General features: G+C 35.2%; 1 protein-coding gene across 1 annotated transcript; it reads right to left on the reverse strand.

The window, feature by feature from the left end:
- Positions 1-533: 533 nt before the first annotated feature.
- On the reverse strand, positions 534-21,281 carry LOC128234507 (endoplasmic reticulum junction formation protein lunapark-B-like). Its single transcript, XM_052948764.1, has 11 exons — positions 21,177-21,281; positions 19,004-19,045; positions 18,256-18,443; positions 15,383-15,441; positions 14,402-14,442; positions 12,147-12,233; positions 11,409-11,454; positions 7,775-7,984; positions 4,314-4,487; positions 3,021-3,116; positions 534-769 (listed from the first exon to the last, which is right to left on the reverse strand). Exons 1-11 carry the CDS (start codon positions 21,201-21,203, stop codon positions 534-536), a joined length of 1,206 nt encoding a protein of 401 aa, XP_052804724.1. The 5' UTR covers positions 21,204-21,281.
- Positions 21,282-23,119: the final 1,838 nt, after the last annotated feature.

Consider the following 23,119-nt stretch of genomic DNA (forward strand, 5'->3'; position numbering starts at 1 on the left):
TAACACAATGTATTAATTACATTAAACTAAAGTCATTGGCTTCAAACAGAAAAAAATAAAATAACAATAAATTGCAATGCTTCAATAGTGTTACATCACAATGAATAAATAAATAACACACCGTACATGTCTTATACATACTAAACACAAAGTATGAAACATAATTATTCTACGAATCAACAATTTTATCCTTCAATGTAATCTATATATCTGTAAATGCCTAACCCTTTAAATCAACAAAACTACCATGGAATGGACTCAATACATTTACTATGTACACTTTATCAATATTCAATACCCTCCCTTGAAAAAAACTAACCAGATATGATTGTGTTCCATGCCATGTCTAATTCCCCCACCCTCAATCCCCACACATCAAATTTAATCCCTCTAAATAAAACCCTGATGCTCCAAGTTTAGTGTTTTAATACTTTTATCCAGACTTTCTGCTGATTACATGACTAAACACATATGTAGTACTACCTCCCCCCTATTTCTGTTCTCAGTTTTCAACTGTAGAATCTCCTTCCCTTCTAACCTTTATTACCCCCCTCAGTTTCCCCCTGTGGCACCTCATCTCCCCCCTCTTGCACCTCCATCTCCTCCTCTCCACCTTTCTCTCCCTCTCCACTTGCCCCTTGTGGGGGCCCAGCTTGGGCCGCATCTCTCTCCCTTTGTGGAGCCCCTCCTGGCCCTTCCTCTGCGCCCTGTGAACCCTCACTGCTCCCCTCCTCCTCTTCATCTTCTTCTTCGGATTTGCTTTCTTCATCTGAAATATTTAACAAATACATATACTCAAAGTTGCAAGAAATTGGGTCTACCTCTAATAGCTATTGAAAGCAGTGTAAACACAAGTCCCCACTAGTTAATTTTAAAATCATTATAAAAAAAGCTGTCAAAGTAAGTGATTAATGCAATTCAAGAAGAGGTATCATAAACTATAAGCATATGAGGTCCCCAATGATGATTGACACCAAGTGCTTACATTCAGGAAGAGGTATCATAAACTATAAGCATATGAGGTCACCAATGATGATTGACACCAAGTGCTTACATTCAGGAAGAGGCATCATAAACTATAAGCATATGAGGTCCCCAATGATGATTGACACCAAGTGCTTACATTCAGGAAGAGGTATCATAAACTATAAGCATATGAGGTCACCAATGATGATTGACACCAAGTGCTTACATTCAGGAAGAGGCATCATAAACTATAAGCATATGAGGTCCCCAATGATGATTGACACCAAGTGCTTACATTCAGGAAGAGGTATCATAAACTATAAGCATATGAGGTCACCAATGATGATTGACACCAAGTGCTTACATTCAGGAAGAGGCATCATAAACTATAAGCATATGAGGTCCCCAATGATGATTGACACCAAGTGCTTACATTCAAGCAGAGGTATCATAAACTATAAGCATATGAGGTCACCAATGATGATTGACACCAAGTGCTTACATTCAGGAAGAGGCATCATAAACTATAAGCATATGAGGTCCCCAATGATGATTGACACCAAGTGCTTACATTCAGGAAGAGGTATCATAAACTATAAGCATATGAGGTCACCAATGATGATTGACACCAAGTGCTTACATTCAGGAAGAGGCATCATAAACTATAAGCATATGAGGTCCCCAATGATGATTGACACCAAGTGCTTACATTCAGGAAGAGGCATCATAAACTATAAGCATATGAGGTCACCAATGATGATTGACACCAAGTGCTTACATTCAGGAAGAGGCATCATAAACTATAAGCATATGAGGTCACCAATGATGATTGACACCAAGTGCTTACATTCAGGAAGAGGTATCATAAACTATAAGCATATGAGGTCCCCAATGATGATTGACACCAAGTGCTTACATTCAAGCAGAGGTATCATAAACTATAAGCACATGAGGTCCCCAATGATGATTGACACCAAGTGCTTACATTTAAGAAGAGGCATCATAAACTATAAGCATATGAGGTCCCCAATGATGATTGACACCAAGTGCTTACATTCAGGAAGAGGCATCATAAACTATAAGCATATGAGGTCCCCAATGATGATTGACACCAAGTGCTTACATTTAAGAAGAGGCATCATAAACTATAAGCATATGAGGTCCCCAATGATGATTGACACCAAGTGCTTACATTCAAGCAGAGGTATCATAAACTATAAGCATATGAGGTCCCCAATGATGATTGACACCAAGTGCTTACATTTAAGAAGAGGCATCATAAACTATAAGCATATGAGGTCCCCAATGATGATTGACACCAAGTGCTTACATTCAGGAAGAGGCATCATAAACTATAAGCATATGAGGTCACCAATGATGATTGACACCAAGTGCTTACATTCAAGCAGAGGTATCATAAACTATAAGCATATGAGGTCCCCAATGATGATTGACACCAAGTGCTTACATTTAAGAAGAGGCATCATAAACTATAAGCATATGAGGTCCCCAATGATGATTGACACCAAGTGCTTACATTCAGGAAGAGATATCATAAACTGTAAGCATATGCCCATCAAGTGCAAAGGAGTGATGCATTAAGGAGTATTGACATCAGTCTTGCTCCAGACACGTCTCCTTTATGTACCAGACACATGTGCCAACCTTATGATGGTTGACGACAAGTGTGGAGGGGTGATGCAGAAGATGTAGGAACATTTATCTTTCACTTCATCTTTATGTACCAAACACATTATCAAAATGATTTTCAAGTATCTACGTGAATAACAAAGCTACAGCCCACGACCGAATATACTCTTTATATGTGCATCTATGCAGCATTCAATAATGGTTAAGCTCTTAGTGTGACCTTGAACTTTACAATAGGGATGTGGATCTTGCACACAGCCTTCATGTACTTAATACATGTGCCAGTTATTTTATAATTCCTTCCTGCGTGACAAAGTTACAACCCTGACATAGAAAATTGGACATAAACAAATAGTTTGATATTTAACAGGTTATTTAATACCATAATTGAAAATATCACCAACCCTGAGTAGAAGTTTTTGCTATGGGCTCGATTCTTGGAGCAAAAGGACGCTTTTTCCGTGCAGGATTAGGTGTATAGCAGTAACAGCATCTAAAAGCTGCAAGCAAATTAAAAGAATTAATTTCGTTGAAGGTGAACATTTTTTTATGAGGGATTTCTCGTATTACAGTAACAGCATCAGAATGCTGCAAAAGAACAAGGGTTTGAGTTACATAGTTAAAGAACAAAACAGGTCAAGACTTTGGATGGATATTAGCTTCATAAATTTATATTCAGTAGAAACAAAGTTTAAAAGGACAAACATAGTATTTCATCGTTTAATGGACAATAACTCTGGTTGTACTGATCTTATCTAGGTCAAACTTCCCAAACTCAACCCCATGGAAGGTCTCTAAAAACTCTTCCTTAATATAAGTTTTTCAACATATGTCAATCCCATCTTAAGTTATTCAGTTCTTAATGTTTTACTACTTTAGTAACATTGACCTTGACCCAAGGGGCCCTAAATGTTATCCTATGAACAGCCACCATAAACTCTGCCTTTATGCCAACTTCAGTCAAGATATGTCAACTCTAACTAAACTAAAAGTTATTCAGTTTTTTCGATTTTAAGTAACAGTGACCTTGACCCTAGATGCCCCAAAGGCAATCCCATGAAAGGTCTCCATCATCTCTTCCTATATATAATGTTTGGTCAAGATATGTCAACCCTAACTAAAGCTACTCAGTTTAAAACCACCCGTCCAACTGCCAGCCTGCCTACCCACCAGTATCCACCCGCCTGAACAACAATGTACCTTATTCTAGAAACACATGGTTAAAAATGCTATGGATTTTACAAGCAAGTCAGTGAAATGTTCACTATGTTAAAACCTTGTTAAATAAAAAACTATGATTACTCAGATACTCAGAGCTGCTAATGAATGTAAGCCTCTGCCTTCTGCCGAACTTATTATAACTGTTGGCTTTTGTTCATTGGGCAGAGTTGTGTTTTACCTTCATGAGATGTACAGCGATACTAAAGTATAAAACATTGAACTTTGTTTCTAAACTCTGACAACCCAATTTCATAACATATTCTTTTTTTAGTAAACAATGGCATGACTCAATTATTATTCAAGCAATATTTATGGGCTTTGTTAACATGTGTATGCTGTCTCTGGCAGAATGTGTACCAAGTTTCATTGTTTTTTGAGTTAATGGGCGAGGTTAGATTTTTGCCCTTTGATGATGCCTCCATCAATGACCTCAATTTTTTTGTCTTAAATTAACAGATGAGCCATAAACGACACACTTATATATTCAAACTCCTCCTTCATGGCCATGCCGTTATGCGAGAAGCAGTTTTGGCAGATGAGGGCGTATCGGTTCTGTGGGCCGTCGCCTACAAGGTATTCCAACATGCGGTCCATTGTGCTTCTCTCCCGGGGTAAAATCGGGCGTGGCAATGGTGGGCCTTGCAATGAACCTGGAACAAAATCATAATGTTAGACACTGCATGGTGAGAATTAAGGTTTAAAATGATTTATTTTACAAAAATTCTTGAAACAAATTAATTAATTATTTTCATAATCATGTTTGTTGGCACGATTATCGGAATTTTATTTATGTGAACTGTACATAATAACATAAGAAAAGTCAATTATTTAAAGTCACATAAAAAATCACACAGGAACTTGTGTAAAAAAGGAAGACAATCAGCATTCTTAATGTAATATACAGTATACATCCAACCAGTATTCTGCATGTCACTTTGAGAGCAGAACATTAGACCTTCTTCAAGTTCCTTCAATATCTTACGCTAGTTGTTAGATATGTTGATAAATTTGACCAACATACTTAAAACTAGAGCGCTGGCCCTAATTTCTCGAAACTTCTTAAGCTTAACATGCTTAAGTCGCTTATTTCAATTAGCCAAAATACATACTGAAAATGGATTTTGATAAATGAAACATGTTTTATTCTGATAATCATAGAGATTATTCCTACATAATTTCTAAAAATTCTTGAAAAAGTAGATATAAAACATTTTATAGAACAACAAAAATAGTGAGATTAGCTTAATCCTGTTATAAGGGACTTTAGAAGTATCGAGAAATTGGGGCCAGATAAGCCAATGCCAACACTTGCCTGATGTATTTCAGTCTATAAAGGCACGTAGCTCAACAATTTTACTATGCCTTGCTATACATGTCTCTGGCACCATGTGTACCAACATTCATTTAAATATTTTGAACAAGTGTTAAGTTATAAGGCCTAAAAAAAAAATATGTCCGTTTTGGGTAACCCGACCCTACCTATAAAAATGCGCCGACCCTAACTATTTTTTTCCGTTTCTGAGCAAAAAAAATATTCGTTAGCGAATAGAGAGTTACATAGGGCGGATAAATGCAGATTTTAATCAGAATTATTGTTTATATGATAAAACAAAGTCAGGCAATGACAGTAATGTAGGAAAGACTGCCATGTGCAAGAAAACACTCTGAACTTATGAGATTTTGAGAAAAAAAAAATTTAAAAAAATCCCTACCTACCCTACCTAGAAAATTTGGGAAGGTTACCCTAAACATTTTTTTTTTATTTTTTTTGGCCTTACCACAGGCACAAAGGCTATGAAAATAAACTGACTTCTTTTCTTTGAAAAAAACAGACAAGCTGACAATTGAAAGGACTGGCCAGCAAGGTCATTTCTATTTACCCTTCCCACCATGTGGCATGGAATACAGGTGATTTATAAGACCACACACCTGGTAAAAATAAAATGAACCTGCCAACAAGTACTATTTACATGTGATTTACGCTCTAATCTGCTGGCTGAAATTTCATTTTTTCCCCCCAAAAGTAAAATATCAAGACAATTGGTTCAGGTGGCTTAGGAATTCGTAGTGCATTGCTCAATGATCTCATTAAATTTGTCTGAAATTTTACCATATGCCATTCAAATTGTTTACAAGTAAAGAGCTGAATAAATATCATGAATAAAATATGTGTTGTTATACATACATGTTTTATTGGCTTAGTTCAGGTGGCAGGCATGGCATTTGGTGCCAAGATTTGTGCCAAGGTATTTCAAAAATATAACAAGCATGGCCAATATAAAGCCAGGACAGGCCAAATTACAGAATTTAGACAAATGACCTTTGTGTGACCTTGACCTTTTACCTATTGACATGGGTCTTGACCTTGACACACCAGCTTCTCACAGGTAAAATTGGTGCAAAGTAATCTTAAAAGCTCCGAATATCACGGCAAAGCTACAGTCAGGAATAGCCAAAATACATCGATTTTAATCAATGACTAATGAATGTAACCTTGACCCAGCCTTTTCACACTAACTGTGTCCTGGGATCACAAGGACACTAAATTTCATGCCGGGACTCCAGAACCTGCTAGGTAGGTGTCTGAACAGGATACCATAATGTTTTGCAGTAAGTTAGATAGAAACCTTAAATACATGTTAAAACTTGAAAAGCAATATATTTTCAGATTATTTAGTGCATGAGGTAATTAAGTGCACACAATTGGTTTTGATAGTCAACTTCAGGTTTCATTTTCGTTCATAGATGAGATCGCTTCTTATATTTCGGAATAAAACAGATCTGCATATACTAGATTTTAACCTCTCAAGCATGCAAAATAAAGATGAAATCACCAGAAAATACCAACAATGACACCACAACTGTTGCATACTCATTATGTTCCATACACAGGATTTGTACCAGCATTTCATCCATATCTTTGAATGAACTGTCTTGTGAAAAAAATGCTTAAAGCAGCTTTATATATAAACTTTTAAATAACTAAAATATTTAAGAGCCCTTTTTGACCACACATCACATGAAACTCCATAAATCATGTATATGAAAGCTCATACACATAGTACATAAACAAATTTACAGGGGCACCAGACTTCAGGTAGGGATACTTGATTTGCAATTGAAGCTTCCATATATAGTTAAGTGTCGGCCCCTGTTGACCTTTGACCTACTATCATGGTTTTCCCATGTAACATGTCAGCTTTCATTGGTGACCATTAATACCAGGTTCATTTTATGATCTCACAAAACATGGACAAATTATAGCCCAGACAGGCCAAATTATAAACATTTTTGACAGATGATCTTTAATGTGACCTTGACAAATGACCCCTTAAATGTAACCTTGATCTTTGACCTATAAACATGGAATTTGAAAGTGACACACACACCGTTGTGTCAAGGTGAACTTTTGTGATAAGTAGTTTTAATATCCCACAATTTATGGCAACATTACTAATTGGACAAGCCAAAATACAAAGATTTTTAACCAATGAGCCTTAAATGTAACCATGACAGTTGTCACATGTGACACATCAGCTTGTAATGAAGAAAAACCTGGTTAAAAATGCAATGTATCATACAAGCAAGTTAATGAAATTTCAACAGAAGATTAATGAAAATATTTATTTTTCTAAGAATAATCCACAATTATTATTCCAAAATGTTGAATTGCTATTTAAAAAGGACCTGTTTTTATAATTATACTTCAAGTAAGTAAATTTTTCTTTTTTTAATCTTTTAGTACAAGAACAGAAAAAATCCCTGAACTGTACACTTGAGTATTAAGCTACTGTCATAATTTATCCACAATAGTTAATAGATTTCTTTTTAATTAGACGAGTGTTTCGTTTATTATAATAAAAAATATTTATGTCTGTTTATGACACCTAAAAGATTAAATAATCAATGTACAACTTATAACGCCTTGCAAACAAACCATTTGTTGGTTGTTGTGGAGTATTTAACAGGTTACGGGGCTGCATTCCCTGGATACTCCCACTACGAGGCCCAAATGGGGTCATTCCTGGTCTCAGCTGGCCCCCCTGTTGGGGCCTCATAGGTGTCATGGCAGGGTGCCCAGGAGTCATGGGGCGTAGCTGGGATCCTGGGGGAGATCGCTGCTGAGGGACATGTCTCTGTCGCAATTCTAGAGAAAAAGATATAACATTTTGATCATACAGTTAGGCCACACTAGTATATATTTTTTTTGTATGGATTTGGGCAGAAAAAAATAGGGAGCAAATATGAGGCAAAATAAAAAAAAACGAGTGCCACTGAAAGAATGCCACTGTTGAAGAAAGGGGAATAACTGTACAATTATTTCAGTTATGGGTCTTGCTTTCCTTGTGTGTATATGTGTACCTTGAACCAATTTTGAGTTTGGTCAACGTTCAAGAAATTAGTGTTCACACTATAAACAGACACCATGGAAATGAAAGCATTTAAAAAAACAAGAGGGCCCTGAAGGCCCTGTATCCCTCACCTGATCCAATTCAATTACCTTGCTGTAATAAGTACATTCTGACCAGGTTTCATATAGATAAAGTAGAAAATATGTCCTCAACAGTGTTTTAACAATGTTTTCTATGATTTGACTTTGTGACCTAGTTTTTGAACTCAGGTTACCCAGTTTCAAACTTGACATAGACTTCATAAACACAAACATTCTGACATAGTTTCATGGTGATCAAAGAGACAATGTAACCTCTACAGTGTTTACAAAGTTTTTCTATGATTTGACCTAGTGGCCTGGTTTTTGACCTCTGATTAACCAGTTTCAAACTCTACCTCAAGAATAACATTCTGATCAAGTTCCATGAACATACAGTCATAAATGTGACCTCTATAGTGTTAACAAGCTTTTCCTTTAATTTGACCTGGTGACCTAGTTTTTAACCCCAGATGACCCAATATCGAACTTGTCCAAGATTTAATAGAGGGTAACATTCTGACCAAGTTTCATTAAGATTGTGCCCAAATTGTGACCTCTAGAGTGTTAACAGTCTAATTGTTGACGACGGACGACGACTACGAGGGAAGACAGACACAGGGCGACCACAATAGTTCACCTTGAGCACTTAGTGCTCAGGTGAGCTAAAAATCAAAACAAATGTTACTTTGTATGAGCTTTCTGTAGCTGATGTTTTAAGCCATTTTTTTCAAATTAAATTCCATTTTAGTAACATATTAATTATTAATATGGAGAAACTGCATAAAACATTTTAATAATGACATGATATTTGAAAACCCTTTCACATAATGTAAAATAAATCAAACATGCTTCGCGGAAAAGGTAATAACTTTTAAAGGGGCATAAAATTTTACTCATAAATAGATAAGATTTATAACGTAATATTTCTCATATAGTCATGAATAAATATGAATTAGAAAAAATCCCCTTCAGTTGAACTGTTCTCCAACAATGAGGCCACCATGGTTTCTAAGACTCCAGTACAATATAAGATGTATCAAAATTGAACACCAGTTTTGCAAAAAAAAAGGGTACCGGGATAAAAAGGCATTACCAAAAATCACACTGTCGAGTAATTGAGAACAATTAAAAGAACAAGAGCTGTCACAGAGACAGCGCGCTCGACTATTCCGCCACTTTTCAATGTAAGGATTGAAAAGTTTTGGAGAAACATGCATGGATCACTGTTAGATTAGATTTCAATGCAATACATGGTGTGTTGAGATTTTATCATAATGTGGTTCTATGCAAAATATTAACGAGAATTCTAATAATCAGTGATGTGATTGACCTGGCAGCTGAAGGGCTGAAACCATTTCGGCCATGGGTTCTTATGGCACTTTTGATGTCAAAAGCACACTGCCTTAGAAGAAAAACTGGCTTTTTACATGCTCTTTTGAGGGTTCTTCTGACTTGAAATTTAATGCACACAGGAATATCAACTCTTACAACCAAAAGCACTCTCGTAACTTTTTTAATCAGCCAAAAAAAATAAAAAATAAAAAATAATAAGATCCGCGGATTTCCGCGAATCCGCGGACAAATCACATCCCTGAATAATAAAGGGCCATTATTTGCAAAAAAGAGTTATCTAACTTGGTTATTCAATTAAGTTGGGTGGTTAAATACCATTGTATAAAGTCTCAATGCAATACATCAAATAGTTGCTGACATATTATTATATGTGTGCTAACATGCAAGACCTTAACCAGAATTTCTAAGTCACATAATAAAGGGGCAAAAATTATATATTATAAAAAAGATAAGAGTTATCTTACTTGATTAATTAGAAGGTTAAATAGATTGGAGCCTGTGTGTAAAGTTTCAATGCAATACATGATGTATTCGCGGAGGTATTGACTTAAAAGTGGTTACATGCAAAACCTTAACCAGAATTTCTATGTAGAATAAAAAAGGGGCCATTATTTTAATTAAATGCAAACTGGAGGTATCTTACTTGGTTATTTAAGTAGATTGGATGGTTGAGTACCATTGTATAAAGTCTCAATGCAATCCATCAAGTAATTGCTGAGATATTAACCTATGTGTGCTTACATGCAAAACCTTAACCTAAATTTCTAAGTCAAATAATAAAGGCCCATAATTTGCATTATATTCAAAAAAGTGTTATCTGGGAATACATATCTAATGTTTCAATGCAATACATGATATATTTGCTGAGATATTGACTTAAATGTGGTTACATGCAAAACCTTAACAAGAATTTCTAAGTTGAATATTAAAGGGCAATTATTTTGCATTAAATGCAAACTAGAGTTATCTTACTTGGTTAATTAAGTAGGTTGGATGGTTGACTACCATTGTATAAAGTCTCAATGCAATACCTCATGTAGTTGCTGAGACATTAACCTATGTGTGCTTACACGCAAAACCTTAACCAAAACCTCTGGCTCATACACTTCTATAGATAGGGGTGGCACATACCATATACCATGCATAAATGAGTTCAAGACTACAAAATGAGAAGGCCTACCAATTTTTCAAGGGCATCATAAGTTGCTCATCTCTGGGAGGGAAATTAAATTCACACAAATAAAATAAGTGTTGTTGATAATATTCAAAAGAAAATAATCTGAAACTAAGCATATTCTAAGAAGTATACTAAAATAGCAAATAACACCGAACTGAAAAGGATTCTGTCCAATTACATGTAGTTCAAAATAGACACATGCTTATACGATGTTTTCATGAATAACGCCCCAGATCAGACAGGCTAAGGAAGAGTGCCCACAAAAATGCCCTGGAATGAAGGCCAACACTCATTAGGGGACTAATACAATACAGTGACTTTATTTCTGATAAACAGTCAAGCTCAAAGATCTAATGTCAGTATAAGGTACAGTTGGCATGCCTTTTATAATTAATTGTATGCAAGATAATCAGGCACAAATCTCATGATTTTTAAAGAAAAAAATCTTAAATGTTCCCTTTCATTCGCCAGCATTATTCAGACATGAGATTTAAAACGCTTAAAAATGAACAGAAAAACTGTATAATACATGTCAGAGATATGAGGCAATATTGCCCTGGTTAATGCCCATACAAACACCATTATAATACTGTTGCCATGGATACAGACCTGTACCAGGTGTGACACCTACTTGAGGAGGAGTCACCTTGGGCATCTGTGAAAATACGACAAGAAGAATAGGTTACATATGTTAGATATATTAAAGATGAAATATGGATAGTTTTTCTTTACAAAGCTACTTTTTAACATTTATAACAATAAAACCTCAGTAGTTTTTTTCCATCTTTTTTCATTTATGATACATGACGATACTAAAGACACCTTATGTCATTTGCGTGTCAACAGCGGCCGACATTTCACAAGGACTATAGATAACTTTTTAAGTGCATTGTACACCCATATATTTGGTTTCATTAATTTATGTGCAATGGTGATTTTAAAACATGAAAGGCTCCTAATAGAAGAACTTAATCGATTATTTACACCGTACAGAACTTACTTCCCTCTACGTGATAAAAAAGCAATGCTAGATAAGGGAAATCACTTTGATTAGGTCTTAATGATTGTTCCGAAACATTCATTAATTGATCATAGTTACTGTACACCTTTATAACAATTTGTATATGACTAATAAAAACAGATGTATGATTAAAACAGATGTATGATTATATATCGTAACTGGCTCCTTTAAAAGCATATCTAGTACAACCCTTATTTGTAGCTCTATTTCACACAAGTTTTTCACACTGTAGCCTGCCTGGTAAAATCCATTACACAGCCATTTAATTCACTATCTTATACAAAGGTTTACATTCTAAACACAGTTCAAAACCTCGCCATACCCACCTCTAGCTCTTTAAACCTGACAGGGTCAAATCTCTCAAGTATTTCCTTAGCCTTCTTGTACGTCTCTTTCTCCATCACGTCTTCCAACTGAATTAAAAAAGACCCAAGCATTTTAGCTTGACATGACATGACAGCATGATTTCAACCTAATACATCAAAATAGAGAAATCTTCTCATCTGAAAATTACTTTGAAATCATGGTTTTCCTGAAAATGTTGAACATCCAATTGAAATTAAAATGCCTGAGGTCTAACCATGATTTAAATTAAATTTGCAAGGTGAAAGAAACCTTTATAAAAAACAACAATTAAAATTATTATATTGATACATTTATCTTTGTCTATGAGAAATTCCCTATTAAAACAACCCATTTATAGGCATATGTTTTGAATAAAAGTTTTTTTATCTTTTGTCAAGCTACCAACCATTTCTTGTTCACAAAATATAATGTCTTGTGAATTGTATCATATCATAGGCATGATTTTTCACATATAAAGGTTCTTGGGCCCATAGTCACTAACGTTTTGAGTTCTGATTTGAAGACTCATGCAGTCTTCATATTTTATTTGTGTATAAAACTGCTCAACTTTTAGAAGAGACCCAAGTGGCAAACAATCATGCAAATCTTCATTTAATTGTAATTTCCTTTAAATTAAGTTGACAAATTTCGCTGAATATTATAACTCTTTGAAATGATGCAATGATATAGATGATTCTTTGCAATTTATTAAGAGAGTTTTTCTGTGTCCGGGTCTTCACTCGTTACCATGGGCCCGACTGGACAAGTTTGTTTTTCCTGTCAAAGTATTGAGACACATCCATGGTTTGAGTAAAAAAATCAGATACTGGTTTCTCACTCTGTCTGCCTACAGCCCAAAAAATCACAGTCATTTGATAGGAATCAATTCCTGCTTTGGTGTCTTACGACCTTAAATACATTTAGTGGCATTTAACCTAAAATTATTTAATATTTTCTTCAGATTTATCAAAGGGGTCACTCCTACCAAGGATCTAGCATAAAATAACAATGCATTACTACAGTTTAAAAATGTCAGAAAATCTCAAAAGGCCTAAATAGATACCGGTAGGCCTTTCGATATTATAACATATATATATATATATATTTATTTATATATATTATATTAATATAACAGAGTTTTCACTAAACAGTATTTCAGGTTATATGACACCAAAGCAGGAGTCTTAAATATTTAGAATGTAATATATGTTGTCACTTGTATATTTTCATGAAATAAGTATGTTTAATCCAAAGCAGGAGTTCATCCCTATCAAATGACTGGGCAAAAAAATTCCATCTTAAGTCAATATTACAATGTAAGGGGAATAAATCCCTCGTCAGTAGACAAAATAAACCAGTCAGAGTAATCTTTACTGGTCTACATTTGAATACATTAGAAGGCAATCGTTTGTCTTTAATAAAAGAGATTGCATATGTTATTTATGATGTTATGTTGATTTGTTGAAATGGCTTATAAAACCTGTTATCAATCACACTTGTACCAGTCTCCTCCTGGGACCCGGTTTCAATAAGATTTCTTAGTCTGAAACCTTTTGCTGTTTATGAGAGCTCTTATACTCGTGAAGTTATGTGAATAATCTATATTTATATGATAAATTTTCTGTTGATATTTTTATTGAAGCAGTTTAAGCCATAAATCAAGGTTAAGCCTGGAAATTTACCATCTTAAGCTTTCCCATCTTCATTGAAACGCAGGCTAGGGTAGAAACAAGTAGTCAGTTTCCATTTTTAGAACCCAAAAAAACAAAACCCTGTCGAGGGTCTGAACACCAGATCTCTGGAGTGAGAGGCAGACTTCTTACATAAAATTGTGCGCCTTATACACATTGTTATAAACAGAACTGAACTTTTCTTAAAGAAACTCTTTTGGACATAGAAATAATAAATTTTGTATGTTTATTTATATTGTTATGTGAACAAACTCCATATTTTTTGTTTGTCTCAGAAAATGTTTTCAGATGGTGAGAAGCATCTAAAGCAACAAAGATGAAAATTGAAAGATTTTAGGCTGGCATTTACGACTTCTTATTCATTTACATGTTGTTATAACTTGTATCACAATTATTGTAAAATAAATAAGTTAAGACAAGTGTCAGTTGCTATTTGGTCTTTGGTCTTAATTTATAAAGAATGAAATCACTCATTTTAAACCGTTTTTGAAAGAAATGTCACCTCCATGACAGCGGTGATTGAGTCACTTTGAAAGAAGACTTACAATCTGCTTTTTCCTTTCTCTCAATTCTTCCAATGCAATATCTGAAATAGAAATGAAACTTCTAAAAACTCTCATAAAATAGACTGTTCTTTATTGACTAAGTTTTTTAAATAATTAAGTACAAAATTAATGATTTTACTGAGCTACTAACAATTAGTCATTAAACAGTCATCAAAAATGGACTTTCTTAAATGTTTGTTAACAAACTGCCAACAATGTCGAGCCCGCCAATGTTACAATCATGGAATAGTTTGGAGAAAGAGTGCTTTTTGACGCTGATAATTAATTGTCGTAGTCGAGGGCTATGCGTGACAGTGCAGTTTAAACAAACCAAAACCAACGTGTATTTGACCAATGAGTCAAATGAGTATGACCTTGAACTTTAGACCTTTACTGTAGAGTTGAGCCAGGATTTGAAAAGGACAGGGTGTTGCACCCTTCAATAACTTCCTCATAAAACCCTACCAGACATAGGTCTAACACATGACACATAGTCTTCTTATGTCGAACATTTGTTTCAACTTATTTGGAAATCCCCTACCCATGGCCAGGTAACAGACATACCATATCAAGAAAAAAAAAAAGATTTTTGTTAGCAAAAAACATCAATACCAAGTAAAAATGATACAAAAATTTGGATGACAATCAAGCAATAATTTCTTCACAGGTTTAAGTAATCAAAATATGGCTAAGCTAACACATTTATTGAGAAAAGCAAGATCTTTTTAGAATTTTCATTTATAACTTTTCTGGTGTTTATCACCCCAAAACATGATTACCATTAGTGATGACCTACCAAAAGTTTCTAATTCCTCCAAAATCCTGTTCTTATATGGTTTTCATAAACATAAAAATTTCAACACCTTTTTCACAGCTACCTTTCTGAGCTTTTAGTTATATAATATCCCGGTAATACAGATGATACCCTTCAATATAAAGTGTTATTTAATACTTAAAATATCAAATTATTCAAAACAGTACCATTCTTTGCAATTCTTTTGATGAAGTACCAGTGTAGAACCTTCTTCACGAGCCATATTCTGAAATAATATGATACATCAATAAACAAACAATCAAATGTTACACAATGGAAAAATACATGATAGTTGAACAAATTTCATCACAACAACCTCGGAATAATAGAAGCATTTTCATTGCCATACATGAAGCAGGGCTCATGTCAGGATTTGAAATGGGCAGGGTGCTTGGTCAGAAAGGGCACTTTGATGTGCATTGAATGAGCCTTTATGGGGACTTGTAACAGTCAATGTTCAATTCGTATTGTGTAACTGTTGTAACTACTTATACAGTGGAAACTCACTAAACTGGACAAGGTCCGGACTGGGCCAAATTTCCGGTTTAGTGTGGATTCCGGTTTAGTGAGGATTTGATGTACGGAGTAAGTTTACTCAAACAAGAGATGTTTGTCAAACATTTATGCCCCCTTGGGAGCCAAATTGTTAGTAGGATTTGGACACTTAAATAAAATATGGACAATTTTTTCAGCTTACAGTCACACTGACCTTGACCTTTGACCCACTGACCTCAAAATCAATAGGGTTCATCTGCTGGTCATGACCAATAAGCCTACCTAGTATGAGGTCCCTGGGTCAAAGCGTTCTCAAGTTATTGATCGGAAACCGTTTTTTCATGTTAAGGTCACACTGACCTTGACCTTTGACCCACTGACCTCAAAATCAATAGGGTTCATCTGCTGGTCATGACCAATACACCTACCAAGTATGAGGTTCCTGGGTCAAAGCGTTCTCAAGTTATTGATCGGAAACCGTTTTTCATGTTAAGGTCACACTGACCTTGACCTTTGACCCACTGACCTCAAAATCAATAGAGTTCATCTGCTGGTCATGACCAATACACCTACCAAGTATGAGGTTCCTGGGTCAAAGCGTTCTCAAGTTATTGATCGGAAACCGTTTTTCATGTAAAGGTCACACTGACCTTGACCTTTGACCCACTGACCTCAAAATCAATAGGGTTCATCTGCTGGTCATGACCAATAAGCCTACCTAGTATGAGGTCCCTGGGTCAAAGCGTTCTCAAGTTATTGATCGGAAACCGTTTTTCATGTTAAGGTCACACTGACCTTGACCTTTGACCCACTGACCTCAAAATCAATAGGGTTCATCTGCTGGTCATGACCAATACACCTACCAAGTATGAGGTTCCTGGGTCAAAGCGTTCTCAAGTTATTGATCGGAAACCGTTTTTCATGTAAAGGTCACACTGACCTTGACCTTTGACCCACTGACCTCAAAATCAATAGGGTTCATCTGCTGGTGATGACCAATACACATACCAAGTATGAGGTCCCTCGGTCAAAGCGTTCTCAAGTTATTGATCGGAAACCATTTGGTATTCCGACCGACCGACAGACAGACCGACCGACCGACCGACCGACCGACCGACCGACATGTGCAAAACAATATACCCCACTTTTTTCAAAAGGGGGCATAAATATTAACTGAGTTAACCTTTAAAGGGAAGTTGACGTTTAGACGGAGGTTGAGACATGATTAAAGCACATGCAAAAGTGATAAACATAATTAAACATTTCTGCGTTTTTTTCCAAGTCTTAAAATAAAACAACTCACGTAATTTAATGCTTGTTTTAAGTATGTTTGATAGTTTAATTAACGCACCGCTCTAATTTGATTCAATCATAGAAGTCTTTAGATAAAACAACCCTCCAAAATGATAACTTAATAACCGTTTCAAGTTCTTTAATTTCTGCAACAAACAAATAAATGTTTCAATCAATTTTCTTTTCACAAGTTTGATTATCGTTTGATTATCGCGCGGCAGTCAATCCACAGTGCAGTCATCATTATCGATTATCAAGTTAACACAATATCACAGGTGCAATATTGAACGACCACCGACTGTCAAAACAAAGTGACACGCGATTCGCGAATTCCTAATACACAAAATCATTTTGACATGTCTGAATAAATATATGTCCGGTTTTGTGAGGTAAAATTACGTTGACAACTAACAAATTTTCTCGATTTTTTGTCCGGTATCCGGAATTCTGAGGTTCCGATTTTGTAGGGATTATTTTACATTGAAAATAGAAGGGGAAAACCGGGACTCTGAAAAAAGTCCGGTATCCCGAGGATTCCTGTTTTGTGGAGATCCGGTTTAGTGAGTTTCCACTGTAGTTTGATATGAATAACTACCCTGGTAAACTGTTATCCTTACAAGTGTCAAAATAATGTATATTTGTAATTTTTATACTTATTTCTAAAAATTTTACTTGACATTGACCAATAAATATCAATTATAATATCATTAAAGAGGGCTCTGTCAAACAAAAGGGCATGACAGGGCATAGTAAAAAGGCAGCAAATTGTGAGAACAACAAATACTAGTAATTTGAGCATGAACTAGGTATTGTAATATACTCATTCTGTGCTTCATTCATTCATGTGAATTAAAGATGCAGTCTTGGATGAAGTCCCTAAATATATAAGGTGTGAACTCTTTTATACCCTATTTGACATAAAATTGTCATGGCCCTAATTTCTTGAAACTTCATAACTTCAGTCCCTTATAACAGGATTGAGCTAGATCATTTATTTTGTTTGTCTACAATTTCCTTAATATCTATTTCTTTAAAAGCTTTTAGAATATAAACAGAAATTATCTTTATCATAATCACAATAAACCATTTTTATTTATCAACATACAATTTAAGGATGTATTTATGCTCATTGAAATAAGTTACTTAAGAAGTCAAGAAGTTCCAAGAAATTTGGGCCTGCTTAAGTAAAATAAATGTCAGACAAAATGTCCTGAATGCACAGTAAGTTAAAGGGTACAGTGAAGTTACATACACAGCAGGAAACAGCAAAAGAGGAATGGAGTAGAGCAGTCGATCTTTCCACTTGTCTGGGAAGTAGTAGAAGTAGAACACGAGGGCTGCAGCAATGTACGACAATATTGAGTACAGCAGCAATTTGGCTATAAACCATTTTTGTCTCTCTTGATTCTGTCGTTTGAATTTCTCAAGTCTGGTTACTTCCTGTAAAGATTTATAACAAGAATTATGAAAATAACTAATGACACCCAAGTGAGCCAAACACAGCACTGTCATTAGAAGAAACTAACATTACTGAAGTTCACTGTTTTCTTGGATTTTAGGAAATTGAAACTTTACAAGATCCTCACTTGGTCATGAAGATCTGGCTCCACTTTCTCCCAACATATTAAGTCCTTTGTAACAAGATTATGCTAATCTCACTTTTTTGTTTTGGTATAATTTGTGTAATATTTATCTTTTATAAACGAAATTATCTCTATAATAATGATAGATTGTTTACTTTTAGCTTAATAACATAAGCAATTTAAGCTTGTATGCTTAAGAATCTCAAGAATTTATGGCCGGAGTCATGAAGAACTTTTGCACATTGTTTCCTTAGTGACACCAATGATTGCCAATGACTGTTTCCTTGGTACTTATGTTTAAAAATATTTCATTTCGTCAATTAACAGTATTTAATTCTCCCTTAAACCGGAGTATGCTATACTTTGTTTGATATCTGTACCCATAACCATATGGGATGCCATGTTATCTAACCATACCTGATCAATTTCTTCCAACTTTTGAATGGTGGTTTTCTTTTTCTGAAAGAAGTAAATATCCACTGTGAATCATGTGAAAAATTAAAATAATAACATTTTTTGAAGATGGAATTCAGGAGCAAAGTTAGACTATTTTGAATTTTACATACAAGATATTTGGCCACATTTTTCTCCTTTTATCATTTATTTGTTGCAAAACTTTACTTTCACTTGTCAAACTGATGATAATGACACACAAGTGCATCTTTCTAAATAGCCTTGCTACATAACTGATTGTTTTAATATTAAAACAACTACATAACTAAAATTTCACTGTTAGTTACAGTGCTCTATTGTGAAAGAAAGACTGTTTGCACAAGCGGGGGGTTTGAACACCTTACAACCTACAGCTGGCACCACCATACATGCCATATCCCCCGGAGGGGGAAAAAATCCCCCGGAATTTCGGTCCATCCCCCGGTCTCCTGGCGGGAGATGCAAATCCCCCGGAATTTCCAAAAAAAAAAAGATTTTTTTTTTTTAAACCTCCGCTTACGAGCGTGTTGTCACTGGTTTTATTACCCGAGATTTGATCCGCGTGTTTACGGTAAGGAATTTGATGCGCTGTATTTTGCATCTGGATTATCGATTGATGGTGTGTATACAGCCTTGCACAAACTGCCAATCAGTAGGGTACATGTTTTGATTGTTACACAGTGTGCCATAATAGCGCCTTTGATCTCTGCGTTATACGATCGAAAGGTCGCAATAAATTTGTACAGGTGTCACTAATTGTTTGTTTGTTTTTAACCCTGTAAGGGTGTTGACATTAAATTACAAATGAAGATGTTAACACGCAACTATTGGACAATTTTCCGACGTGTGAAAATGTTACGGTATACTGTAGTGTTTCTGATAATGATGGATTATTCTAAATTCATATCAGTACAGTCACCATCAAACTGAAACGCTGAGCTGAGCGTTGTTTCAGCATATTGAGAAAAATTCAGACAGACTCAAGGTCAAGATTGACTTCAGAAACAATTCACAATCTGCTGAGTGTAAAGTTTAATGAACATAACATTTGCAGCTCATTTAATTGTTCCTTCCAAGGACATGCTATATAAATCAACCAATTCATGCAATTAATTGTGCATGTGTTTGCTATCCTGATTGTCATGTGGACCTAGTGCTGTGAAGTGCCTAAAAATGAATTTTTTTAGTAGTGCTTACTTAGTTCTGTGAAGTGCCTAAAAATTCATTTTTTTTAGTAGTGCTTTTTGTAAAAATTTACTTTTTTTATTATTTAACATTTTATATAAATACATTGAAGTGTTATATGCATAATATATTATGAATTGATGTTAGTTCAGTTGTCATTGCAATATTGAATGAATATTTTTATATAATTATGTGAATAAAATACAAAAAATTGATATTTCGTGAACTTATACTTTCGATATAAAATCCCCCGGAATACTTTCCAAATCCCCCTAAATTTTAAGCCTTTTGACCAAATCTCATGGAATGGTCTCCAAAAAATATGGCATGTATGCACCACAACTGCATTGCAATAAAAGCAAGCTCAACAGCAAGCTGTTGGAAGTGCCCTATAGGGCTGACACTTCATTCCTCCCTCTTTTAACCTTTTTTGAGACTGGACCGGAACCCCCTAAAGCTGGATGTACAGACCTGTACAGATTCCATTACCCCCCCCCCCCCCAATTACATTCACAGGCGATACCGAATTACTTCTGACACCATTATTGTGAAAGAAAGAGCGTATGCCCAGGCAGGGGTTTGTACCCCGTACCTTACAACCTACTGACACTACAACCGCATTGCCATAAAAGCTAGCTGCTTAACAGCGAGGCTGTTGGAAGAGCCCTGTAAAGCTGACACTACATTCACAACCATTCACCAAACTTTTAAAATCAGGACATAATCACCCTCCAAGCACAACAAAAAGGCATATTTGCAGGATTTAAAATAAAAAAAGACATTTAAATTGTGTTCTTGACTTTTGCTAAGAGAAGCTGGTCTGAAAAAAATTCACACCTTTCGTGGAGTGCACTACTCCCATATTGACAATATCCGAAAATTTGTCCGAATTACTCACTTAGTTGTAAATTTACAGATTCTAGTAAAAAATTGCAAAAAATCGAGAACAAAATGACCAGTTGTATAAAATTACCCGAAATCTCGAAAATATGACTCCCATCTTGTATATTATGTCTTATGTCACGCATAAAAGCTGTATTTTCGCCTTGACATTTCTCTTCCGCGCGCCAGATTTGGAGCAGACAACAGTTACCACTCCTACGTAGTGAGTTCTGTGACAAGTTATGCCGGTGCCAGTACAAACATATCGTTAATGGGTTAATTATGAAAAGCATGTGGACAAACGCCAATAATTACCTAGTTTACTACTGTCTATTGGTGTGTTTTTTTTCTTTAAAGATGCACTCTTACTCCCAAATAAGATTTATTAAAATTAATATTTTTTTTGTAATATACAGTATATATAAAAATGATGAATAAATGTCGAAAACAATAGTTCTTATGAAGGATACCGAGTTTAATTTGAAAGAAAAGTGCAGAAAACACGATATGTCTACCTCATGCAACGATTTTATTTTACCGCCTGTGCCTTGCATATTGGGAAAAAAGTTGACTTTGGGAAAAATATAAAAAACACTTTTTTATGCATACATTATGCTGTGAAAGAGTTAGTCTTGTCAATATTTTATTTATTTCAAGAAATTCATTCCTTTTTTATTCATCAACGTTATCTGCATTTACCAAATTGGGAAGAAAAAAATATAACATTTTGGGGAAACAGCCTTTAGAAAGCAGCAAATTACACCAAAAATCACTGTAAGTACACGTTTGCAATGTTGTTATCAGTAATTAATATTTTTCATGAATGCATTATTTAGTAAGTAGATAAAGGTTTATCATTCATAATTTACGCTTGTTATACATGTGTATGTATTAATTAGAGATAAGACTGACCAATAGTAAACTTATCCGTTACAGACTACCCCTACACTTAAATAAGCTCTACCGGTTACTGTCAAATTCAAAGAAATTGTTCCATGTTTTATATAGATACATTCATTACTTCATATCTGGGGCTCTTAATGGCGTAAATATCTTTACACAAAAGGAATATCAATGTTAATTATTACGGATATCCGGCTTCCGATTATCTGTACAGAGGTGAGACGAAATATGTTAAACATTAGCACCAGTAAGCCCTTATTTTTTCCTCGCGATTGGTATAAGAGCGTAGAACTAGGAAATATTGACTATTCCGTACAGAACTGGTTAAAACAACTTTGTTTTTAATATCACACCTGTGTTCAAGAAGGACGACAAACATATACACTGCGGATGAGAACTAACATCTGTAACCTGTAAACTATTATCAAACACATTATCAGTGGCGCTACCGATTGAAATACTTTCAAAACATAATGTCATTGACATCACTTAACCATGCTTTAAGATCTGGATTCTCTACCGAAAAAAAGTTGCTGGGTACCCTCCTTTAAGCTGGCACCAAATCCTACTCCCAGATTTTAGCAAGGCTTTCGATTTTGTACCCCATGCTCGCTTACTGCAGAAGATGTCGCATTGCGGGATAAAAGGCCATCTCCTGGCGTGGTTGTCATCTTCCTTCAAAGACCGGTCCATGAATGTAGTTGTGGAAGGTGAAAACTCAAGGAGCATACACGTAGCCTCCGGAATACCACAAGTAACAGTCCTAGGTCCTTTGATGTTTTTCTGCCATATAAATGACCTACCAATAAGTGTCAACTCACAGGTTCGAATCTTTATTAATGATTGTTTGCTGTATCGACAGATAAAGAACACCTCAGATCACATAAACTTCAGAAAGATTTGTCTGGCACTGGGTTTCTATATGGGGCATGAAATTCAATGCAAAAAGAGTGTAACAGTTTTATTTAAAATATCAAAGTGAATCAACCCACTTTTATGAACTCGACAATACAATACTGATACAATACTGAAACACGTGAACTCAAACCCTTACCTAGGAGTACTTATATCAAATGTCTTAACATGGTCGAATCACATAGCAAAAATCTGCAAAAAGGCAAACTTCACTTG

This window comes from Mya arenaria, chromosome 5, assembly GCF_026914265.1.
Source record: "Mya arenaria isolate MELC-2E11 chromosome 5, ASM2691426v1".
NCBI lineage: Eukaryota > Metazoa > Mollusca > Bivalvia > Myida > Myidae > Mya > Mya arenaria.